At 44.9% G+C, this 23,144-nt stretch overlaps 1 protein-coding gene across 2 annotated transcripts in view; it reads left to right on the top strand.

Moving 5' to 3' along the window:
- Positions 1–23,144, top strand: part of NUP188 (nucleoporin 188) — a 132,201-nt gene that overhangs the window by 43,161 nt on the left and 65,896 nt on the right. For both annotated transcript variants that reach the window (XM_068248499.1, XM_068248498.1), the window contains exons 16-25: positions 3,928–4,083; positions 4,176–4,302; positions 10,003–10,090; positions 10,200–10,270; positions 11,191–11,302; positions 11,382–11,502; positions 14,292–14,355; positions 17,168–17,293; positions 19,355–19,488; positions 19,579–19,685. In XM_068248499.1, the coding sequence (XP_068104600.1) occupies positions 3,928–4,083; positions 4,176–4,302; positions 10,003–10,090; positions 10,200–10,270; positions 11,191–11,302; positions 11,382–11,502; positions 14,292–14,355; positions 17,168–17,293; positions 19,355–19,488; positions 19,579–19,685 (1,106 nt within the window). The remainder of the gene's footprint in view (positions 1–3,927; positions 4,084–4,175; positions 4,303–10,002; positions 10,091–10,199; positions 10,271–11,190; positions 11,303–11,381; positions 11,503–14,291; positions 14,356–17,167; positions 17,294–19,354; positions 19,489–19,578; positions 19,686–23,144) is intronic.

Genomic DNA, 23,144 nt, shown 5'->3' with positions numbered 1-23,144 from the left:
GCCACTGGGAGCATCCAGCATCTGGTATCATTGTCCCAACCAGATATTATGGTAAGCCCAGTGAAGTTAGATAAATGTATGTTTTGGGAATCGTTCGTGAAAGTGATATTTATGGTTGTGAAAATATGCTTGTAACTGCTTGGTCATTGCCCAGGAATAGGCGCCATCAAAGCCATTTACATTCTGCTGATGGGTCTCCCTTATGAATCTGTCCCATTCTTACAGAATAAAACTAACATGCAGCCTTCAGCTTTGTCCAGCAAGATACAGTGGTTTGCAAAAGTATTCGGCCCCCTTGAAGTTTTCCACATTTTGTCACATTACTGCCACAAACATGAATCAATTTTATTGTAATTCCACGGGAAAGACCAATACAAAGTGGTGTACATGTGTAAAGTGGAACGAAAATCATACATGATTCCAAACATTTTTTACAAATAAATAACTGCAAAGTGGGGTGTGCGTAATTATTCAGCCCCCCTGAGTCAATACTTTGTAGAGCCACCTTTTGCTGCAATTACAGCTGCCAGTCTTTTAGGGTATGTCTCTACCAGCTTTGCACATCTAGAAACTGAAATCCTTGCCCATTCTTCTTTGCAATACAGCCCCAGCTCAGTCAGATTAGATGGACAGCATTTGTGAACAGCAGTTTTCAGATCTTGCCACAGATTCTCAATTGGATTTAGATCTGGACTTTGACTGGGCCATTCTAACACATGAATATGTTTTGTTTTAAACCATTCCATTGTTGCCCTGGCTTTATGTTTAGGGTCGTTGTCCTGCTGGAGGGTGAACCTCTGCCCCAGTCTCAAGTCTTTTGCAGACTCCAAGAGGTTTTCTTCCAAGATTGCCCTGTATTTGGCTCCATCCATCTTCTCATCAACTCTGACCAGCTTCCCTGTCCCTGCTGAAGAGACGCACCCCCCGAGCATGATGCTGCCACCACCATATTTGACAGTGGGGGTGGTGTGCTCAGAGTGATGTGCAGTGTTTAGTTTTCCGCCACACATAGCGTTTTGCATTTTGGCCAAAAAGTTCCATTTTGGTCTCATCTGACCAGAGCACCTTCTTCCACAGGTTTGCTGTGTCCCCCACATGGCTTGTGGCAAACTGCAAACATGACTTATGCTTTTCTGTTAACAATGGCTTTCTTCTTGCCACTCTTCCATAAAGGCCAACTTTGTACAGTGCACGACTAATAGTTGTCCTATGGACAGATTCCCCCACCTGAGCTGTAGATCTCTGCAGCTCGTCCAGAGTCACCATGGGCCTCTTGACTGCATTTCTGATCAGCACTCTCCTTGTTCGGCCTGTGAATTTAAGTGGATGGCCTTGTCCTGGTAGGTTTACAGTTGTGCCATACTCCTTCCATTTCTGAATGATCGCTTGAACAGTGCTCCGTGGGATGTTCAAGGCTTTGAAAATCTTTTTGTAGCCTAAGCCTGCTTTAAATTTCTCAATAACTTTATCCCTGACCTGTCTGGTGTGTTCTTTGGACTTCATGGTGTTGTTGCTCCCAATATTGTCTTAGACAACCTCTGAGGCCCTCACAGAGCAGCTGCATTTGTACTGATATTAGATTACACACAGGTGCACTCTATTTAGTCATTAGCACTCATCAGGCAATGTCTATGGGCAACTGACTGCACTCAGAGCAGAGGGGGCTGAATAATTACGCAAACCCCACTTTGCAGTTATTTATTTGTAAAAAAAATGTTTGGAATAATTTATGATTTGCGTTCCACTTCTCACGTGTACACCACTTTGTATTGGTCTTTCACGTGGAATTCCAATAAAATTGATTCATGTTTGTGGCAGTAATGTGACAAAATGTGGAAAACTTCAAGGGGCCGAATACTTTTGCAAACCACTGTATAATAGACGGGTAAATGAATCCATAGCTTAAATCCTATCCCATGGCACTGAATGATTTAATGTGGTTGTCCATGGGTATAAAGTATAGCACATCCCACCTACATTATCTTTATAATTATCAAGAATTCCACCCAAGGACCGGCACCACTCTGTGTATTTAATAGCTCTTTAAAGTTTTATTAGCATCAATATGATAGCAACAACAGACGCTGTTTCGGCCCCCATGGGCTATTTTCAAGATCCTATGCAACTTGAAAAAGGCCCATGGGGGCCGAAACAGCCTCTGTTGTTGCTATAATATAGATGCTAATAAAACTTTAAAGAGCTATTAAATACACAGAGTGGTGCCGGTCCTTGGGTGGAATTCAGTGTTGTGACCCCTTGGTACTGGGGTGAGGACCGTGGCACACGTTTCAACATTGGAGCCATTGCTGGTGCTCCTGGGCACTTGGGAGAAATCTGTATAATTATCAAAGCATAGATAACAGGATGTTGACCTCTTGTGGCATATTTAGAATCTGCACAGTGTGATTTTTGTGCACCGGTTATTGAAAAGGTGGCCATACATCTCTCGACTCGGTGGCTGATCGTCCATCCGTTTTGACCGCCGTGGTTGATCGGGTGCGCGGCAGTAACAGCAAGCGATATCAGGACGAGCTGCGAACAAGAGAAAACCCCTGGCGCTTTTTCACATAGTGTATAAATGTGGCCCCATTTATGCATTACCTGTCCTGTGTCTCCCACCACTTCTTCCTTTTCCATTTGCGCCTCATGCCGCTGGCATATAATGTGTGGCGCGCGTGATGTCACACGCGCCATGCCATAAACTCCGGCAGCGTGTGAAGCGCAAATGGAGGAACGGGAAGTGGAAGACAGATGGGCACCGTGTGGTGGACAACATAGGAGACAGAAGAAAACAAGGAACACCAAGAGCCCCAATAGTGTAATATGTACTGGTAAATGGTTACTAGATAGAGTAAATATTAATACTCACAAACCAGGGTTACCATTAGGCAACCACTGTAAAGGCAGGTGGGGAGATTTTCCTGACCCCACTCAGGAATAAGAAGTCGCTCTCTGTAGATGAGAAAAAGGGGGGTTCAACCCTCCACCCAGGGTGGACCAATATTATGCAGGAGAACAGAGGCGCCAATAGGATAAAAGGAAGCTAAATGAGCTTAAAAACCCAAATTCTTGGTAAATAGAGGAGGTAGTGGTGGACTTACCTCCTCCAAGTAGACACACGACGACTGTAGTAAAGACAGTCAATATATTTTATTTATGATCTCCAAATATGCAATGCGTTTTGCAGGTTTGATCCCGCTTCATCAGGCAATAACAACGGAGCAATAGCATTTGTGGTCAGTAGAAGAGCCTGGCGTGACGGACTATGCCAAATCCTGAGAAATTTTATGGATATAATAAAAGTTTAACTTCTCATTGTCTTCTTTTCCCCCCCCACTTTATTTGAAATAAACCAAATGATCAGGAACTCTTTATTCTTGGCAATATTCGTGGGGTCCCCTGTTGCCTACATACGTGCAAAATCCCCCTGAAGTTTTAGCAGAAACATCATACAGGGGCTGCTGGTGACCATACTGATGCCTTCTGTGAAAGGGCTACTGTTTTATTGCAGCAGACTAACCTACTACAGTGATTTACCGGAGGGGAAGTGGCGCATGTGTCATTCATCACCTCCTATGGCCACTACTGAAGGAGAGGCAAACCAATGAATGATAAGGAGGGTGTGGAATTGTGGGATGCACTGTGGGAATTCTGGGATGCAACGTGGCGGGATGGTGTTTGGGTACGTGACTGGCATGCCACCCAAACTTCCCCCTACTGTATCTATGGGAGCAAGTAGTGACTGGGAAAAGGAAAGAGTGCCCAGAAAGGGTGACAGTGTTAAGAGACAAAGAGGGGCAGCAAAGGGGCAGCTTGACCCTTGAATTTGAGAGTAATCTGTATGAGGTTTAGCCCCTTTCTTTTACGTGTGGTTGGGAAGATGATGATTACTGAAATCGGTCTCTGAGAACTCTGTTCATATTTCAGGACAAGGACAGACCAACTTGCGCATACCACAGGGGACGATTGGTCAGGTGATATCTGACAACAACGGTTTCCTTGTCCGCTGGGAATACTCGTTTAGTAGTTGGACCTTGTTCACCTGCGAGGTTGAAATGCTCCTACATGTTGTGTCTACTGCAGGTGAGATACAGGCAGGCTCTTCCTTTCCGCTATTGTATATCACTGATCACAGTTTGTATCATCCTCTAACCTGCATTCTCATGTTCCTGCAGATGTCATACAGCATTGTCAGCGGGTGAAGCCAATCATAGACCTGGTGCACAAAGTTATCAACACTGATGTGTCCATTGCTGACTATTTACTGCCCATTACATCGCGCATTTACATGCTGCTACAGAGGTAGGCCAGAAGGAATGCTGCAGAACTGGCTGAGAACAAGCTAGAGGTTTTCCTGCCTTGTTCATTATGGGCATACAGCCTAATGGCATATACACCCTGTATGGGTGGGAGACTGCTAGTACCTCTGGAAGGGAAAAACTTTTAAGGCCTGGAATCAGAACTTGGGTTGTTTTAAAAGCATGTTCAGGTATAGAATAAATAAAATAGTTTCAAACAAAAAAAGCAAGCTTTTAATTAAAGGACAACTATTGCAAAAAGTTGTAAAATGTAAAATGCGCGCCTATTAGTTGTACATTTCTTTCAGAGTAAAAAGCACTTTCAATTATTTTTTTTCCTATGTTGCTGTCACTCACAGTAGGCAGTAGAAATGCGACAGACAGATTTTGTACTAATCCATCTCTTCACGAGGGATAAAGAAAATACTCAGAATCCCCCATGAAGAGATTGACTAGTCCAAAACCTGTCAGATCTCTCTGCTTATTACTAGCTACTGTAAGTGACAGCTACATAGGAAAATACTGCATTTCACTCTGGGACAAATGTACAACTAATACAGACATACTTTATAGTTTACACATCTTTGCAATCGTTTTCCTCTGACAGACACAGTTGTGGTCCATGGGAAGATGCCTAATAGAAAACCTAACTGTGCTCCTATTTTCAGGGACATCAGACAGGTGGATTGATTGAGATGCAAGGGATGTAGCCCAGTCCAACAGTACAGACGGGTACCTATCTGAGGTTAAAGAGAACCTGAAGCGAAAAAAATGATAAAAACAACTGTATGTGTAGTACGGATAAGGAATAGAACATTAGTAGCAAAGAAAAGAGGCCCATATTTTTTTTTAATATTTATAACATTGCATCATTTTGTGATATTTGCAGTTTAGAAACCACACTCTGTCTTTTAAGCTATAGAATAAACAGAAATAGTGACCCGTTGAACTTTCCGACCGTAAAATCTGTCTCTCACTGTTTCTTGGTCATTTAAGTGCTTCAGAAAACAGGAATGTATTGGACCCAGTGGGTCGAAGAGCTCAGAGACTCTTTTGCCGGGCCCTTTTTTCCTGGCACCCTTTTTTCATGCACGCCTCTTTTGCATAGAATAGATGACGACTACAGTTTTTTGGGGTTTTTTTTTTAACTCTTCCTGTACTGGAAAACAGAATGAGACTCTTTTCTTAGCTACTAATGTTGTATTTCTTAGCTGTACTACACATGCAATTCAATACAATCATAAGTTTATTTTCGCTTTCGGTTTGCTTTAACGGCCGTTTCCCACTGAAAGTTGCAAATGCGCTGCGATACGATTTCAGTCTATTTACACCAGGCGCTTATTCATGGTAAATAAACTGGGATTTTCATGTATTGTACGATGCGCTAACGTTGGTGGTTTTGTACTGATTCTTTAGTTATAGAAATAATTGAAATAGACAAATTGTAGCAAAATCACTTAGCACTGCGTTCGGTGTGCAATTTTTTTTTCTCCCATTGACTTTAAGCGCAGGAACGATCCAGCATGCACTTTGCATTTGGGGTAAAATTGAATCGTGTTCGAGAAGATAGGGCATCATCATTTCCATGACATTTGTTTCACACTAACCACAATTTGTAGCTGCTTAAGGCGCATACACACGCCATACTGTAGCAAACGACGGGTCCGTCAGACCCTCCCGCTGGGCGGACGTTTTGCCGACAGTAGCACGTGTGTACCACCTCCGTTTAGTCGGAGAGGCTACTTACAAAATTTGTTCCTATTATTCAACATCTGTTGGCCCTCATACTACTTGCTAGTGGTAAAATCGGTCAATCAAAATTGGATGTGCGTTCGTACCCTTAGACGTATTGTATCCAGCTAGAAATCCCTCCTACAAAATAGCTGTTATGACGTGGTTCTGCAGTGGAACTTTACCAAAGCACTACAATTTGTGTAAATCATTAGTAGGTACCGGATTTTTTGGACCATAAGACACACTTTTTCTCCCCCAAGAGTTGGGGGAAAATGTCAGTGCGTCTTATGGTCCAAATACAACAAATCTGGACCAGTGCATAGCCAAGTATGGTACATACAGTACATCCGCGGTCCTCCTGTATCCCCCTCTTTCAAGAGCATGGCAATCCTCCTCTGTCCTGCAGCCATATAACAGTACTATATCATCCTCTTTGCCCCAGCACTTGTTCTGTGTCATGTCCCACCACGCGGCTTCGACGTGCTTACTGTTCCTATGCACTTACTAGATGCGATGGTCCTGAAGGCGGGACCATGGCTCTGTCAATGGGGGCCAATCGCTGCACTCTGAGTAGCAGAGCGTGCATTGATTGGCCCCATTGACAAAGCCGTGATCTCTTGTTACTATAGTTACCGATGCATGCTGAAGCTGCGCGGTGATACAGAGCTTGTTCCCGTCCTCCATCCGCTCTCAGATCCGGCTCATAACGTCTCCCGGTGAATGCAAGCAAGAGCCAGAGACACCCTGCGGCAGCGGCGAAGCAGAATACCAGTGCCCGGTCACGTGCTACTTCCTTGCTGCAAAGAGCGAGGCTTCAGGAAGTCAAGTCCCTCACAGGAAGCCGCGTGGCGGGACACGGCATAGAGCAAGTGTTGGGGGACATAGTACTGTCACATGGAGAACAGAGGAGGATTGCCACGCCTGGAAAGAGGGGAACACATGAGGACCATATTTGTATGGTATGACATGGGGTCAGTGGGGAACAGAGGTGGACACAGGGTCAGAGGGGGACAGAGGACATAGGGTCAGAGAGGGACAGAGGACACAGGGTCAGAGGGGGACAGAGGGCACAGGGTCAGAGGGGGACAGAGGGCACAGGGTCAGAGGGCACAGGGTCAGAGGGGGACAGAGGGCACAGGGTCAGAGGGGGACAGAGGGCACAGGGTCAGAGGGGGACAGAGGGCACAGGGTCAGAGGGGGACAGAGGGCACAGGGTCAGAGGGGGACAGAGGGCACAGGGTCAGAGGGGGACAGAGGGCACAGGGTCAGAGGGGGACAGAGGGCACAGGGTCAGAGGGGGACAGAGGGCACAGGGTCAGAGGGGGACAGAGGGCACAGGGTCAGAGGGGGACAGAGGACACAGGGTCAGAGGGGGACAGAGGACACAGGGTCAGAGGGGGACAGAGGACACAGGGTCAGAGGGGGACAGAGGACACAGGGTCAGATAGGGGCAGAGGACACAGGAGCAGAGTGGGGCAGAGGACACAGTAATAGGGGACAAAGGTGGACACAAGGTCAGAGGGGGACAGAGCAGGACACAGGGTCAGAGGAGGACACAGGGTCAAAGGGGGACAGAGGAGGACACGGTCAGAGGAGGACACGGTCAGAGGAGGACACGGTCAGAGGGGGACAGAGGAGGACACGGTCAGAGGGGGACAGAGGAGGAGACAGGGTCAGAGGGGGACAGAGGAGGAGACAGGGTCAGAGAGGAGCAGAGGTGGACACATGGTCAGAGAAGGACACAGGGGGTCAGAGGTACAGAAGAGGACACATGGGAACAGAAGAGGACACTAAAGGTACATGGGGGACATAATAATTTGTTGGAGAAGATCCACAAAACGCCCCTGCACCATGGACGCACCAGGTTTAGTATAGTATTTTTTTTACCTGGTTTTTGACCTCTAAAGTTAGGTGCGTCTTATGGTCCGAAAAATACGGTAACAGATTTGTTCACTGGTCTAATTATCAGTGAGTAGGGGAACAGAGGAGCTCTGTCTGCTCTCAGCTGAAAAAAATTGGCACTCTAGATCTCTCGGCGACACATCGGGGTTGGCACACTGGAGGGTTTACATACTAGAGTCTGGGCAGAAAAACCATCAAGCACACATATAAAGCTTAAAGTGAACTTTTATGTGACCTGAGGAGAAATACATATGAATGTACAGTGGTAAACAACTGCTGTTTTCCTTTTCTTCTTTTTCTGCCTGAAAGAGTTAACATTGAGCTATGCAAGTGACAGTTTTACTCCAGTCTGGACCTAGTCAGACTATAGCGTCCCTCACTGATAAGTAATTACAGCCATAAAACGTTTTTTTCTTGCAGAGATACTGAACATCTGAGAGCAGGGTATAGATTAAAAAAAGGTCACTAGTTCTTATATTTTATCCCTCTAATTCTGGGAATACACGATGATCTGACTTCAATCATTTTTCTGATCAGTTGTCTCATAGAAGCGGATTGAAATTGATCAGAAAAACGATCGGCCTGTAAATCTGCCGGAAAAACTCATTGTAATTCTCAGCATGTGACACAGGACAGACTATGTCATTGAGCTGAGCAAATACAATAAATCTACTTTTTGAGTTTTTAAACATAACATAAAAATGTGGTATATCTAATGCTGGGAATACACGGTTCATTTTTGAGGCAGATATATGGTTAGCATCGGTAGGAAGGAGGAAAAGCGCCGGCACTGCTGTCAATCACAATTTATTGTTCCACAGTAGGCGACATGTAACTACATGCATACATGAAAACAACATGGTGGAGACACATACCCTGAGGTGGATGGTTGTGGCGTGGTGGTGGGTGCAGAGGAAAGGAGAGCCTGACGGCCGTTTCGCGCTATGCGCTTCTACGAAGTCAGATCATATACTGTGGAACAATAAATTGTGATTGACAGCAGTGCCGGCGCTTTTCCTCCTTCCTACCGATGCAGACACACTGCTGCCTGAGCACGCTGGAGATTCACCCATCCGTACCTGACTGTGTGGATTGAGCCATCTCCTTTCCCTCCCACCTATACAGGAGTCCACTGACTGCAGTGCCAGCGTCTTTCACACCTCTACCTCTCACAGATATATGGTTAGATAGATAATTTCCGACATGTCCGATCTCCCGTTCGATTGTTTTGCCGCTGGATTCATGATGGAATTGAATAGAAAAAGATAAGAAAAAGGAACGGAATATAAGAGAATTGACTGCAGAATCGAGCGGCAAACACGATCGAGCGGCAGAAACGAACTGTGTATGCCCAGCATAAAAGGCATTTTTAGGAGGATAGATACAATTCTTTGTCATCAGTTTATTTTTTATTTAAAGGGAACCAGAGCGGTATCATGAAAAAAGAAAACGAGTTACCTGGGGCTTCCTCCAGCCCACGGCATCCTCCTGGCCACCTCCGCAGTCCTGCTGGCGACTTCGGGTGAAGTAGTGCGTGCTTGTCCCCACTGTGTACCTGTCGCTGTAAGAGTCCTGTGCATGCACGGTTCTCTAAAGATTGAATCGTGCATGCGCAGGACTCTTACGGAGGCCAGCGTGATGACACAACAGGTACACAGCAGGGACGAGCATGAGCGACTTCACCCAAAGTCCGCACATTACCAGAGCCGCCAGGTGGCCAGGAGAATGCTGGGGACCTCACAGGCTACGGTGGGCTGGAGGAAGCCCCAGGTAAATCCAGTTTTCTTTTTTATGACACCGCTCAAGAGTACCTTTAAGATTCACTTTAAAAGGAGAGGGACATCTGCATACATTAGTTTGTGCCTCTGGATAAAACGGTTTCTAATTACAGACTCTTAAATTTCAGCTTGGCCACATCGAAAACAATGTTGTATTTCTGTATCTAGAGATAGACTCTATGAACAATCCAGCATCTTGTTGGCATGGGGTTGAAGCAGGTGACAGGGCAGCAGCTGTAGAGGGCTTATCAAGTCTGACTCCTTCAATATTTTGGTCTTGTCACTTCCAGATTAACAACCGTTATGAGCCCACCTATGGACTTTATTGCCTCCTGTGTAAACTGCTTGACCGTTTTGGCAACGCGTATGCCTGCAAAGGTGAGGACAAAGCTTCTGGCTGGGGAACTCAGCTGTGTGTTGTGCTGTACTTGTGTATTCATATTGCTTGGAACATTAATAAACATGGTCTCTCTTATTATGGTTGAAGGTCTGGACAGACTTGAATCACACAGGATTCCTGCCGTTTGCTGCTAATCCTGCCTCAAGTCACATTATCAGGTATGTTTTGCAGTGATTGCCTTGATAAACAATCCTTGCTCATAAAGGACACATGAGGCTGTAATGGGTCTTGCAGCAATAATTTATGAGCGCTCCTTTAGGGCAGTGTTACTCATCCTTCATTATATTAAATACTTATTGGTCATTATGTATTGGCTATTGTTAGAGGTCACCTGTCACTAGTTTAAACTCACAAGGGCCTGGACCTCCCTCTTCTGTTTCTGCAGTACTTTTTCAAATGAATGTGTATCAGTGTTGCTGATGATCTATCAGCTGTGTATTTTGTACTTGTGTTGCTGGATGTACTGAGCGTACTGTGCGTTTAACTATTTGTGTATCTTTGGTCCTCACTTTTATCTATTTTGTACTCTGTACAGCACTACGGAAGATGTTAGTACTATATAAGTAAAAAATAATACTGGTTAAAGGATTAAGGAGGTGAGCAATTAAATCTGTTTACTTACCTGGGGCTTCTTCCGGCCCCTAGAGGTCACGTGTGTCTCTCGCCACAGCTCTGGACTTCTCCAGTGTCCCTCTGACCCCTGATGAGTGGGCGTCTTCTGCGCATGTTTGGGCGGGAACTACCAACTGCTCATGCGCGGTCCTGGCCACATACTCCCCCAAATGAGTGTTATAACTGTGCTTGCGCAGAGCGCACTTATCGAGGGAAGCAGGATCTAGGGGAAGGGGCGTAGCCAAAACCACGCCTGTGCAGTGGTCCGCAACCTGGGTGGATCATAGACTCCACAGTGGCAGAACAGGGGGGACTGGATAGACCCGGAGGGAGCTAATGGACTACAGGGGGCTGGAGGAATCCCCAGGTAAGTAAAATTCCTTTTGCATTAAATGTCTCAGGTTTATGTGAAACAATTTATATTAAGCGGTTGAAACTGTCTTTTATCATTCCTTGCCTTGGACAGCACTGAAGGCATGAGTGCTGGTGGATATGGAACTCTCCTTGGGATCGAGCAGTCACAGGGTGAATACAGCGTCACTATTTCCTTCCTGCGCCTCGTCACCACATTAGTAAAGGTAGGACATTCCTGACAAATTCAGTACAAGCTTGTTTTAGTGTTTTCTGTCCAGTCCTCATTCATGTCTCTAATTCCAGGGTCAGCTTGGCAACACTCAGAGCCAAGGCCTAGTTCCTTGTGTGCTGTTTGTACTACGAGAGATGCTGCCCAACTACCACCGGTGGCGCTACAACTCGCATGGCGTCAGGGAGAACCTCGGTACAGCCTTTTAGTTCTTGAAATCTAGAATAAAGAAAAAATCTGTTTGAAATATGTTACAACTTATAAATTGTGTGTAGATTTATATTGTCTACAAACATTAAAGGGACACTTAAGTCAAACAAAAAAAATGAGTTTTACTCACCTATGGCTTCCAATAGCCCCCTGCAGCTGTCCGGTGCCCTCGCCGTCTCCCTCCTATCCTCCTGGCCCCGCCGGCAGCCACTTCCTGTTTCGGCTGACAGGCTGGGGACGCGAGTGATTCTTCGCGTTCCCAGACACATTAGCACCCTCTATGCTGCTATATGGTAGGGCTGCACGGTTTTGCGGTTTAAAAACGAAACCGTGATTCACATGCAGACGATCTTGAGATCGTCAGTAGCTTCGGTTTTTTTGTGCTACTAGCTGCTCTGCTACCTCCCGCCGGCCGCCGCTAATCCCGACGCAAAGCCGCATATCAGATACTGATGACGAGCATGCAGAGCATGCCTATGTTTGCCCGACCCCCCTCTCCCCCCCAGGACCAGGTGCCGATCTATTTGCACCACAAACAGCTGACCGCTCTGACACGGAGACAGAGCGGCAGCACTTCCAGCGGGAGCACCGCAGAGCAGCCGCCGCCGAGTCACATGTGAGAGAATCACATGTGAGAGATGCACGGCGGCGGCTGCTCTGCGGCCGCGGCAATTTCAATCGCAAAAATAGCGAAAACTAAAAGGCGTAGGGCGACGGTTTATATATCATTGGAAAGAGGAGAAAGAGAGCTTTAAAATGATATGCATCTTTCCATAGTTTCTGCACTGCTCAGAGTCCCTTTAAAGTGTACCTGAGACGAAAGGAAGTAAAAGTTTTATACATACCTGGGGATTCCTCCAGCCCCCTCTGCACAGATTGCTCCCTCGCCGGCGTCCAAAGCCTCCTGGATTCACCCGTAGTAGCCCCATTCTCTGCAGTCAGTCAGTCGGGTGTGTTGCGCATGCGCTGCCCGGCCGCACGTGCCTGCCGCTTTGCTGCCGCTGGGAGCTTTCTGCGCCTGCACAGTACTACTGTACAGGCGCAGTACGCTCCGAGACGGGGAGCACGCTTGGCCAAACTGTGCATGCGCCGACTGGCCCCGTCTGCCCGAATGGACCGGGGCTGCTATGGGGTAATCCAGGGGGCTTTGGACACCGGTGAGGAAATAATCTGTGCGGAGGAGGCTGAAGGAAGCCCCAGGTATGTATAAAACTTTTACTTCCTGTCCTCTCAGGTACACTTTAAGTTGACAACGGGAAAATGTGAACGTTTGATCTGATTGAATCAAATCTGAAGTTAATCTGTTGTGTTAAACATGATCTGAAAGTGCAAGTATTTTTTTCACTTTTCTGGTGATAAAATGATCACAAACTTTAAAGTGGACCTGAACTCTAGCACAGGACAGAAAGAAAACCGACAGAAAGGCACCCTGTATGTATTTATAGAGTTTAGCCTGTCTAATTCATTTGTGACTAATCACAACTGTAACTTGATCTCTCAGCTGCGTCGGCTGGCTGCCTCGGCAGAATAGCTTATTTGTAAACACAGGATTTTAACCCTATGTCTGCGCCTACGAAAGCAGGAAATAGACACCCTGCAGATTTATTGCAAGGTTTGTATCAGCTGTAACAAATGTTTTTCTTTAAACGTTATGATGCTGTTGCTTCTTTTGGAGAAAGGAGGTTCTCAGTTCAGGTCCGCTTTAAGAGTAGTTCTTATAGAAATGATTTGTTAAAGATTTTTTTTTATATATATTGGGGGAATAATGGGTTTTTAAAGCTGCACAGGCCAGGCATGCGTTGCTGCTTCCGATGGGCAATCTTTCAGAGGGTCACAGCTGACCAACGGAGCGCAATGGGAGGTAACCGAAGGACCTGCGAGGCTTTATGGGGCTGGATGAAGCCCCAGGTAGATACATTAGGAAATGTTCTTTTGTGACAGGTTTACTTTAGGAAAAAGAGATCTAGAGAAAATAACAGCGCTCTGTAGTGTATTACCAGTGGGCCTGAACTCAGAATATCCTCTCTGCTCTAAAAGATACACAACAGCATAATAACCTTTTCTTTGTTACAGCTGATAAAAATCCTAAAATAACTCTGCACTGTTTCTACTTCCTTCTACTTCCTGATTTATGGAAGCAGACATATTGTTAACAGCCTGTGCTTTCAAATGAGTTTATATGTCATCTCTGCCATCAGCAGTCATGTGACACAGGAAGAGATCAAATTACAACTTGTGATTGGACACAGATGAGGAGGCTTTAGACAGGTTAAACTGTCTAAATACATACAGGGTGCGTTTCTCTAGGTTTTCCTTCTGTCTTGTGCAACAGTTCAGGTCCAGTTTAAGCGCTAATAAAATTCTACTTACAAGATAAAAGGCACAAATGCACATGTAGTGTATACAGGAAAAACTATCCCTTCTCAAAGGTGTAGCAGGAGCCGCCGGGCTGGAGCCTGCAGTGCGTTGTCCGTTGTCCGGGAAGGTTCACTTACATGCGGGGGTGGTGGGGGCGCTGTCCTATTGCAGAGCGCGCCACCAGCATGATTACGCGTCTTCGTCTCACACACCTTCGTTACTTTAAGATATAAGTAACACAGATTAATTCTGTAACTGTTACAGAAAATGTATAGAAAGTTAAGAGCCATAAATATACTGTTCAAGACTATGAAGACTTCTGTACTGTAGTCTTCATATGGATATTTATGAGCATGAAACATTTACACTGCAGTCTGTACAAATTCACACTTTGTTCTAAAATGTGGTTGTTGCAGGTCACCTGATCTTGAATCTGATTCACGCCATCCTTAACCTCTGCTCAGATCCTGATCAACACAGGTAAGGTGCTCCACTGGCCATGTCTCCATCCATCAGCGTCCCTTTCCCTCACACTAATCTTGTAATACAGCAATAACCTGCTGAGGTCATGGTAGGGGAGCATGGTCCTCTTGTACTCAACCCTACTCGTATTGGTGTGAATAAAAAGGGAGTGGTGTCAAACAAGCATTTCTTGCACCTTCTTTAGTAATGCTTTTTTGTATTTAAAAAAAAAAAAAAAAGACATTCTGGACATGAAAGCAGCAGCAACGTTTTGGAGTACACAACTCCTTTCTCAAGTTGTCACAGAAGTCTAATGATTTCTCAAAACTACAACCAATATATACGTAATGCAAAACATGGAGCTGCACCAATCACAGAGCCGATCACCTATGGTGACCAATCTCCTCCTGTCTCTCATCCAGTGATCCTTACAGGGATCTGTCAAAGCTCATGCGTATTCATGTGGGAAAGAACTTTCTACAGAAATCGCTCCTCTAGCGCCTCATAGCAAAGGCGGGGAATCGCAGGCCTTGCGGTAGTCTAGTAGATCGAAGCAGGTGGTTACGGCACTTAGCGCTGAAACGCTATAGTTCGGATGCATAAGGGTAATTCGGGGTTCCGGCGATTGCCGGACCACAAATTACTTCTCCCTTCAACTCGAAGGCAGAATGCTATTTACCGCCCCAGGGATTTGAGCGGCAGCAGGGTGAGCCGTCTTTTTGCTCACCCTGCGTCCAGCTTGCTGACAGCGTGCTAATATGTATGCCAGTAGATGACGTCACCCTCCTGTGGACTGCTCATAAAGTGGCGGACATGATGGTGAATTATATAGCAATAACCTGTTGTCTGGTTTGGGCAGCAGGATCCCATAGTCTACACAGGGAAGCCTGCCAGTCCTCCCAAGAACAAGAAGTAGTACCAGCAGTAGTGTTACTGCCGCTGTAATACGCAACATTGAATAAAAGTGAAAATAAACTTAGTAGATAATGATTTTTATGTGTAGTACAGCTAAGAAATAGAACATTAGTAGCACAGATATGAGTCTCATATTGTTTCCAGTACATAAAGAGTTAAGAAACTCCAGTTGTTATCTATGCAAAAGAGCTCCTCTGAGCTTTGACTAATTTAGTCACAGAGCAATGCTATTTTCTGAAGCACTTATCTCAACCTGTCTCACTGTTTCTTGTTTGTTTAATGGTTTTCTGCCAGGAAGTTCAAAGAGTCATTAACTCTACTCTGTTTCATCATTTAAAATACAGAGTGTAATTTGTAAACTGAAGATATTAGAGAATGAGGGAATATTATAGAAAAACAGCTATATAACTGAAAATGTGACTCTTAACTTTGCTATTAATGTTCTACTCATTATCCGTACTACACATACAATTCATTCTATTCTTTTTTTTTTCCCCTGTTTTTGTTGGTTTATATTTTCAAGACAGGGAAAGGGGAAGGGAAAGAAGGAAAGTTAAAGAAATCCTGTAATAATAAAATACCCCTCCGGGGGATACTTGCTTCGTGAGGGAGAAGCCTCTGGATCCTAACGATGCTTTCCCTGTCCTCCGTTGTCCCTCCGTTAGCCTGCCTGGGTCCCCCGAAGTGCGGAGATGTAAATATTTACCTCCGCGATCCTGCGCCGGCGTACTAGCAGCTTTTCGTTCGGGTAAGGCGGAAATAGCTGAACCCAATCGATCCGCTCTACTGCGCAGACGCGAGTCCTTCTGTGCCTGAGCAGTAAAGCAGATGCGTTCGGGCTCGGCTATTTCCACCCAGCCCTGAAGGAAGAGCCGATACTGCGCCTGCGCAGGATCCCGGAGAGGTTAATATATCAAGCCATGCTTGTCTGGAGAGGATTGCAGGAGGCTTCGAGGGAGCCAGCACTAGAATGCCTGCAGCTACAGGGATGGTGGAAGCCTCATTGGGAACCTGAGACTTCCCCCTCCCAAGGTTTTTTTTTATACCGGTTCTCTTTAATAAAATGTATGCCCACTGAACGGCTTTCACATATTTGATTTAGTTATTCCTGAGCTGCAGACAACCCTTCATACACTAACTTTATAATAAATTATCTCAGCTTGCAGTTCACGACCGATAATTCTTTCTTGTAGCAGGACTATTACATATCCTGTGATCTCTGCATGGGCACTAGAGGGAGTGGTCTATATGCTTGCCTAGATTTGTCAGTACACAGAGGAGAGTCAGCCTAGCACAGGGGGTGGGGTGAGACTCCACTCTCCAGATCTCAATGGAGATTACAGTCTCAAGGCTCATACCCACATCACGATTTTGTGCACCATTGTTCCTAATGGCCGATGTTTTTTTTGAGTGACAATCGATTGTATCCCCCGATCTCATGATGTGGGTATGAGTGCACGATTAGGCGAACAGTGCTTTGCGATACGTGGCGATAATGACCAACACGACGAATCTGATCTTTAAGTGTACCAACGACTCCTGCACAAAGTGCCACTATCGTTTGAACTCTTGTTCATGCCCGCTGTGTGGAGTTGCTTGTTCCTGCAGGCAGGAAGATGGATCGGGGAACACTCGTGGGTGGGTGACGTCGCTGTGATCCATCTCTCTGCGTTTTCAGGTAAGTATACAACACCAGAGCATGCACAGCCCTGCATAGCTGTTTATGGGGTAAGGGTTTGGTCTTTTAAAAATGTTTACACTTTCAAGTGTGAGTAAGCATAATTACCATGATAAGGAAGCAACATATTCATATTGCTGCAGTTACAGTTTTGTCTGGAGTATGGGGTGTATTGCCACCTGTATTGGATATATAAATAAATGTCCTCAGTATTCTTAATACAAGTTTTGCTTATAGCAAGCCAAGCCTGCAGACCCTGTGCATCTACACTCTAACAAACACTGAGGCCGGACAAGCCATCATTAACATCATGGGAATTGGAGTGGATACAATCAACATGGTCGTGGCTTCTCAGTCTGGGAGGTGAGTGGCATCACTGTTTATTTAAAGACTGCAAAAGTTTTGAGGAGCTGTCAGCCATACTATCTCAGAAAAACAACACATATATAAGTAGATATATACTTGCACTACTTACATAGCATATGTATTGCACTGTCCACGTTTTGATTTTAGTGATTTTTCTACAGTAAAAATTAGAAAATCCTTCTTAGCATTTCCCATTTTAACTTTAGCTATTTTGAAGCCAATCCTGATGTAATTTCCTCCCTTACTCTCCTCTGCCTGATTTGCCCACCCTTCATTATAGAAGGTGCATTGTCTCGCATGAGACATATTGGCCAATCAGAGAGGAACATGGAGGGGAAAACAGGAGGGAAAGAGGCTTCAACCAATCAGGCTGCATTAATTAATTTTGAAGGGAAATAAGGAAGCAAAAAAGGACAACCCAGCACGCCCTGCAACTTCCTTTTTGTGTACCAAATTTTGCGTATACCAAATAAGAGTCAGGTAAAATGGGGAATGGTCATTTGCAAACCAACTGAAATGGGAAGCACCATCCACAACTATTATAACACAAATGCCCTATATTAATGCAAGGGTTCCCTGGAATGTGCAGAACGGTATAGAAAGTGCATTGTCTCAGCATGAGAAATATTGGCCAATCAGAGAGGAACAGAGGTGTGGGAGGGGAAAACAGGCGGGAAAGAGGCTTCAGCCAATTACGCTGCATTAGTTAATTCTGAGGGGAAAGTAGAGAAGCAAAAAAGTACAACCCAGCATGCCCTGCAACTTCCTTTTTGTGTACCAAATTTTGTGTGTACCAAATAAGAGTCGGGTAAACTGGGGAATGTCATTTATCAACAAGAAAAGTAATAGTGATTTTAACTTTTGGATTGCCTGGTTAGCATCCTTGTTACTTGTTTACCAGATGAAAAATTGATTTTCGATTTTATGCCCGACACTTATACAAAGGATAGCCATTCTTTTTAAATCGTGTCGGCTGTAAAAATCAGGGCTGTGGAGTTGGTACAAGAATCATCTGACTCCTTTAGTTTATGAAACCACTGACTCCAGGTACCCAAAATTGCTCCGACTCCTTGACTTCAACTCCACAGCTCTTGCTGGGCTAGGGAGTGGCTACAAAACCATCTGACGCCTCGGTTTATGAAATCTCTGACTTCACGAACCCAAAAATTGCTCTGACTCCACAGCACTGGTAAAAATATTATAATACACCTGAAGGAAGAGGCTTATGGAGGCTGGCCTATTTATTTCCTAACAATGCAAAATACCTGGCTGTCCTGCTCAGATCCCCTGCCTAATACCTTTAACCTTAGACCACGAACAAGCATGCAGATCGGGTGTTTTGAGTAAAATCTGACCGGGTTAGCTACATGCTTGTTTCAGGTGTGTGATTAACACTTCTGCAGCCACAAAGACCAGCAGGACTGCCAGGCAACTGGTATTGTTTAAAAGGAAATATGGCAGCCTCCATATCCCTCTTATCTGCTAACTGATCTGTGAAACCTAATCTGATTGCGGTGGCCTATAAAGAAACACCATGCTGTCTTTTTTTGAGTGGTACTTCTACTTCTTCTGAAGTGGAGTACTTTCTGTAAAGGTTAAAAGAGACCAAGATCCCCTCTCTTCAAAAGGCTATGCTCAGCAGGGCTGTGGATTCGGTACAAAAATAATTAGACTCCTCAGTTTTTGAAACCTTCAACTCCGACTCCAGGTACCCAAAATGGCTTCGACTCCTTAGTCTAATACTTACCAGGGCTGTTGATTTGGTACAAAAATCACCCGACTCCGACTCCTCAATTTGTGAAACATCCAACTGCATCTCCAGGTACCCAAAATTGCTCCGATTCCACGACTCTGACTCCACAGCCCTGATGCTTATTATAGTTTGCTTTTTAGTAAGTGGGGTTTTTAGTCTCTTTTAGCCTCTTCTACTTTCTTAGTGGTTCTTGGTCACAGTGAGTGTTCTGGGTATTCTGCAGGCTGCATTTATAAATATAAATAACTTCTAGTTGTGTTTTATTCATACTCTTTATTCGTTTTTTCCTATGATCCATTCTTTAGCAGTGGAACAGAAGGACAAGGCCAGATGTTAATACAGACTATTAAATTGGCCTTTTCCATTACCAACAATGTGATCAGGCTGAAGCCCTCCTCTGGTGGTATCTCTCCCCTGGAGCAGGCCCTCACACAGCACGGTATGTGGACACTATGCATATACCATTAATCATGAGGTGTAAGTGGCTGCTGTACATGTCTGATCCTTGTTTTCTCATTCTGTTCACCAGGAGCTCACGGGAACAATCTCATTGCTGTCTTGGCTAAATATATCTACTACAAATACGACCCATCACTGCCTCGGCTAGCCATCCAGCTGCTGAAACGACTGGCCAGTGTAAGAGAGCATTGTTAGACATGTTTAGACCGTGGTCAGTGTCTGAGAGACGGTGGTGAAGGTGTGAAGTAGGGTCTTGTATAAAGGTGCCCATACATCACAGATCTCTCTCTGATTGAATCTGAACCCCATATAACCCACGTTACCACAAGTGCTATACAACATGGCGCATGTGTGACATCATGTGATGCAGGCTTTTGCTTGTAATGGGGGTATAGGCGCTGTCGGCGAGGAGTGGGACTAGTGGGGGGCATTTTATATTTGAGGGGACAGTGGCCAGAGGTCCGTCACATACGTCCGTAGTCGCGATATTAAATGCTGTTACTGCCGTGCACCTGATTGAGCACTGTTGACTGACATTTTCCAGCATTTCTGATCGATGCATTTTTGACTGATTTTGGCCTGAAATCGATCAAATCCTCAATCAGCCGGACATGTTTCAGCACCAATTTTCATCTGATTCTATAGGATTATTGAATCGGATGGTATATTGGGCTGCAAACTCGCTAGATGTGTGGCCACCTTTAGTCTGTGGTGACCCAGAGAACTAATGTAGATTTATTTTTAATTATATTATGGATAAAATCTTGACAGATAAAGCCAGCAGGATTTGACCCTGTCCAGCAATCTGATGTGCAACTCTTCAATGCACTATTTTCACTTACTTCATGTGCAGAGCATGCCACAGGAAGTGTGCTGTCAGAAGCAGAATTACACAGGGAAGGGTAAAACAGTACTTGTATCCTTTAAAGCGGATCCGAGATGAAAAAGTAACTACTAACTGTTAAGGACACAGGAGACCCGGGTTTGAATCTCTGCTCTGCCTGTTCAGTAAGCCAGCACCTATTCAGTAGGAGATCTTGGGCACGTCTCCCTTACACTGCTACTGCCTATAGAGCGCGTCCTAGTGGCTGCAGCTCTGGCGCTTTGAGTCCGCCAGGAGAGAACTTCCCCTCTCCCCGCCGACTGTGGGCAAGGCTTTCCCCTCATGCTGCCACCCCTCCAGCCCCCAAAAAGCGGGCCCCAGGGGGGGGGGGCCGGGCACCCCCGCGGGCGCAGGCGCTGCAGGGCCTATTGCTACGCCCCTGCTAGTAACCTCCTCCTCCTCCTGCCCAGACTGAGCTCCCATAAGCCCTTGCTACATGGAGTGCCAAGGCACTTTGAGCTGTGAGCAAGGCTTGTTTAGTTTATAGGGAATTATTAAAACAAAACAAAAAAAAAGTATTTGGCTTGAGGAATGCCCTATGAACTATATGAAAGGAACACAATTATGCAATGAGTAAACGTTTATCTCGGTTCCACTTTAAAGTGACCATACATTGTTTGAACAGCTACCAGATCGACCATAAAGGTGGCAACACACCATACAATTTTTAAATATCTTCTCAATTCAAGAATTGCAATCAATTTTTCTGAGTGATTGTAACATTTAAAAAATCTGACCAATGTACCACACGTGTGGTCAGTTTTTACCAAATTATAAAAGAAATGATTGAAAACTAGAAAATTGCTTGGAAGTCTATATATATATAAGGAAATTGACAATTTATCACACACCATTCAATTTTCATAAAAATTGTTCAGAAAAATCCAGCACTCCTGATAGACTTTTATCGAATGAAAACGGGAAATCCAATCGGATTTCTTGCTCGAATAAAAAAGAAAAAAGCTTTGGTGTTTCTGGAAAATACAATCGTTTATGTCGAATTGCCGTAAAATCGATCATTTTATTGTATCGTGTATGGCCACCTTTAGATAGATCGCTATCTGATTTTAATCCGATCAGAGAGGGATCTATTGCCTCCCTATGCGTATCGAATAGATTTCGGCATGAAATCTATTAAAAATCGTCCTGCTGCCGTCCCTAAATGCCTGTGTGCAGTGATGAAGGCTCACCTGTCACATGCTGGTATAAATTCTGGCCTCCAGTGTCTGGCATCACCGTGAGCGCCTGTATCATGTGACAGTGGCGCTTGTAGGGAGCCTTCAACACTGCAAATTGAGGGGTGGGAGAATGACACACATACAGTGGTGTGAAAAACTATTTGCCCCCTTCCTGATTTCTTATTCTTTTGCATGTTTGTCACACTTACATGTTTCTGCTCATCAAAAAACGTTAACTATTAGTCAAAGATAACATAATTGAACACAAAATGCAGTTTTAAATGATGGTTTTTATTATTAAATGAGGAAAAAAACCTCAAAACCTACATGGCCTTGTGTGAAAAAGTGATTGCCCCCCTTGTTAAAAAATAACTTAACTGTGGTTTATCACACCTGAGTTCAATTTCTGTAGTCACCCCCAGGCCTGATTACTGCCACACCTGTTTCAATCAAGAAATCACTTAAAGGGGAACTGAAGTAAGAGGTATACGAAGGCTGCCATATTTATTTCCTTTTAAGCAATACCAGTTGCCTGGCAGCCCTGCTGGTCTATTTCTCTGCAGTAGTATCTGAATAACGCCAGAAACAAGCATGCAGCTAGTCTTGTCAGATCTGACTTTAAAGTCTGAAACACCTGATCTGCTGCATGCTTGTTCAGGGGCTGTGGCTAATAGTATTAGAGGCAGAGGATCAGCAGGGCTGCCAGGCAACTGGTATTGATTAAAAGAAAATAAATATGGCAGCCTCCGTATACCTCTCTCTTCAGTTCTCCTTTAATTAGGAGCTATCTGACACAGAGAAGTAGACCAAAAGCACCTCAAAAGCTAGACATCATGCCAAGATCCAAAGAAATTCAGGAACAAATGAGAACAAAAGTACTGTAATTGAGATCTATCAGTCTGGTAAAGGTTTTAAAGCCATTTCTAAAGCTTTGGGACTCCAGCGAACCACAGTGAGAGCCATTATCCACAAATGGCAAAAACATGGAACAGTGATAAACCTTCCCAGGAGTGACTGGCCGACCAAAATTACCCCAAGAGCGCAGAGAAAACTCATCTGAGAGGCCACAAAAGACCTCAGGACAACATCTAAAGAACTGCAGGCCTCACTTGCCTCAATTAAGGTCAGTGTTCAAAACTCCACCATAAGAAAGAGACTGGGCAAAAACGGCCTGCATGGCAGATATCCAAGGTGCAAACCACTTTTAAGCAAAAAGAACATTAAGGCTCGTCTCAATTTTGCTAAAAAACCATCTCAATGATTGCCAAGACTTGTGGGAAAATCCCTTGTGGACCGCCAAGACAAAAGTTGAACTTTTTGGAAGGTGCGTGTCCCGTTACATCTGGCGTAGAAGTAACACAGCATTTCAGCAAAAGAACATCATACCAACAGTAAAATATGGTGGTGGTAGTGTGATGGTCTGGGGTTGTTTTGCTGCTTCAGGACCTGGAAGGCTTGCTGTGATAGATGGAACCATGAATTCTACTGTCTACCAAAAAATCCTGAAGGAGAATGTCCAGCCATCTGTTCGTCAACTCAAGCTGAAGCGATCTTGGGTGCTGCAGCAGGACAATT

Source organism: Hyperolius riggenbachi, chromosome 8, assembly GCF_040937935.1.
Source record: "Hyperolius riggenbachi isolate aHypRig1 chromosome 8, aHypRig1.pri, whole genome shotgun sequence".
NCBI classification, from domain to species: Eukaryota; Metazoa; Chordata; class Amphibia; order Anura; family Hyperoliidae; genus Hyperolius; species Hyperolius riggenbachi.
This window is presented reverse-complemented; position numbering and strand designations above follow the sequence as displayed.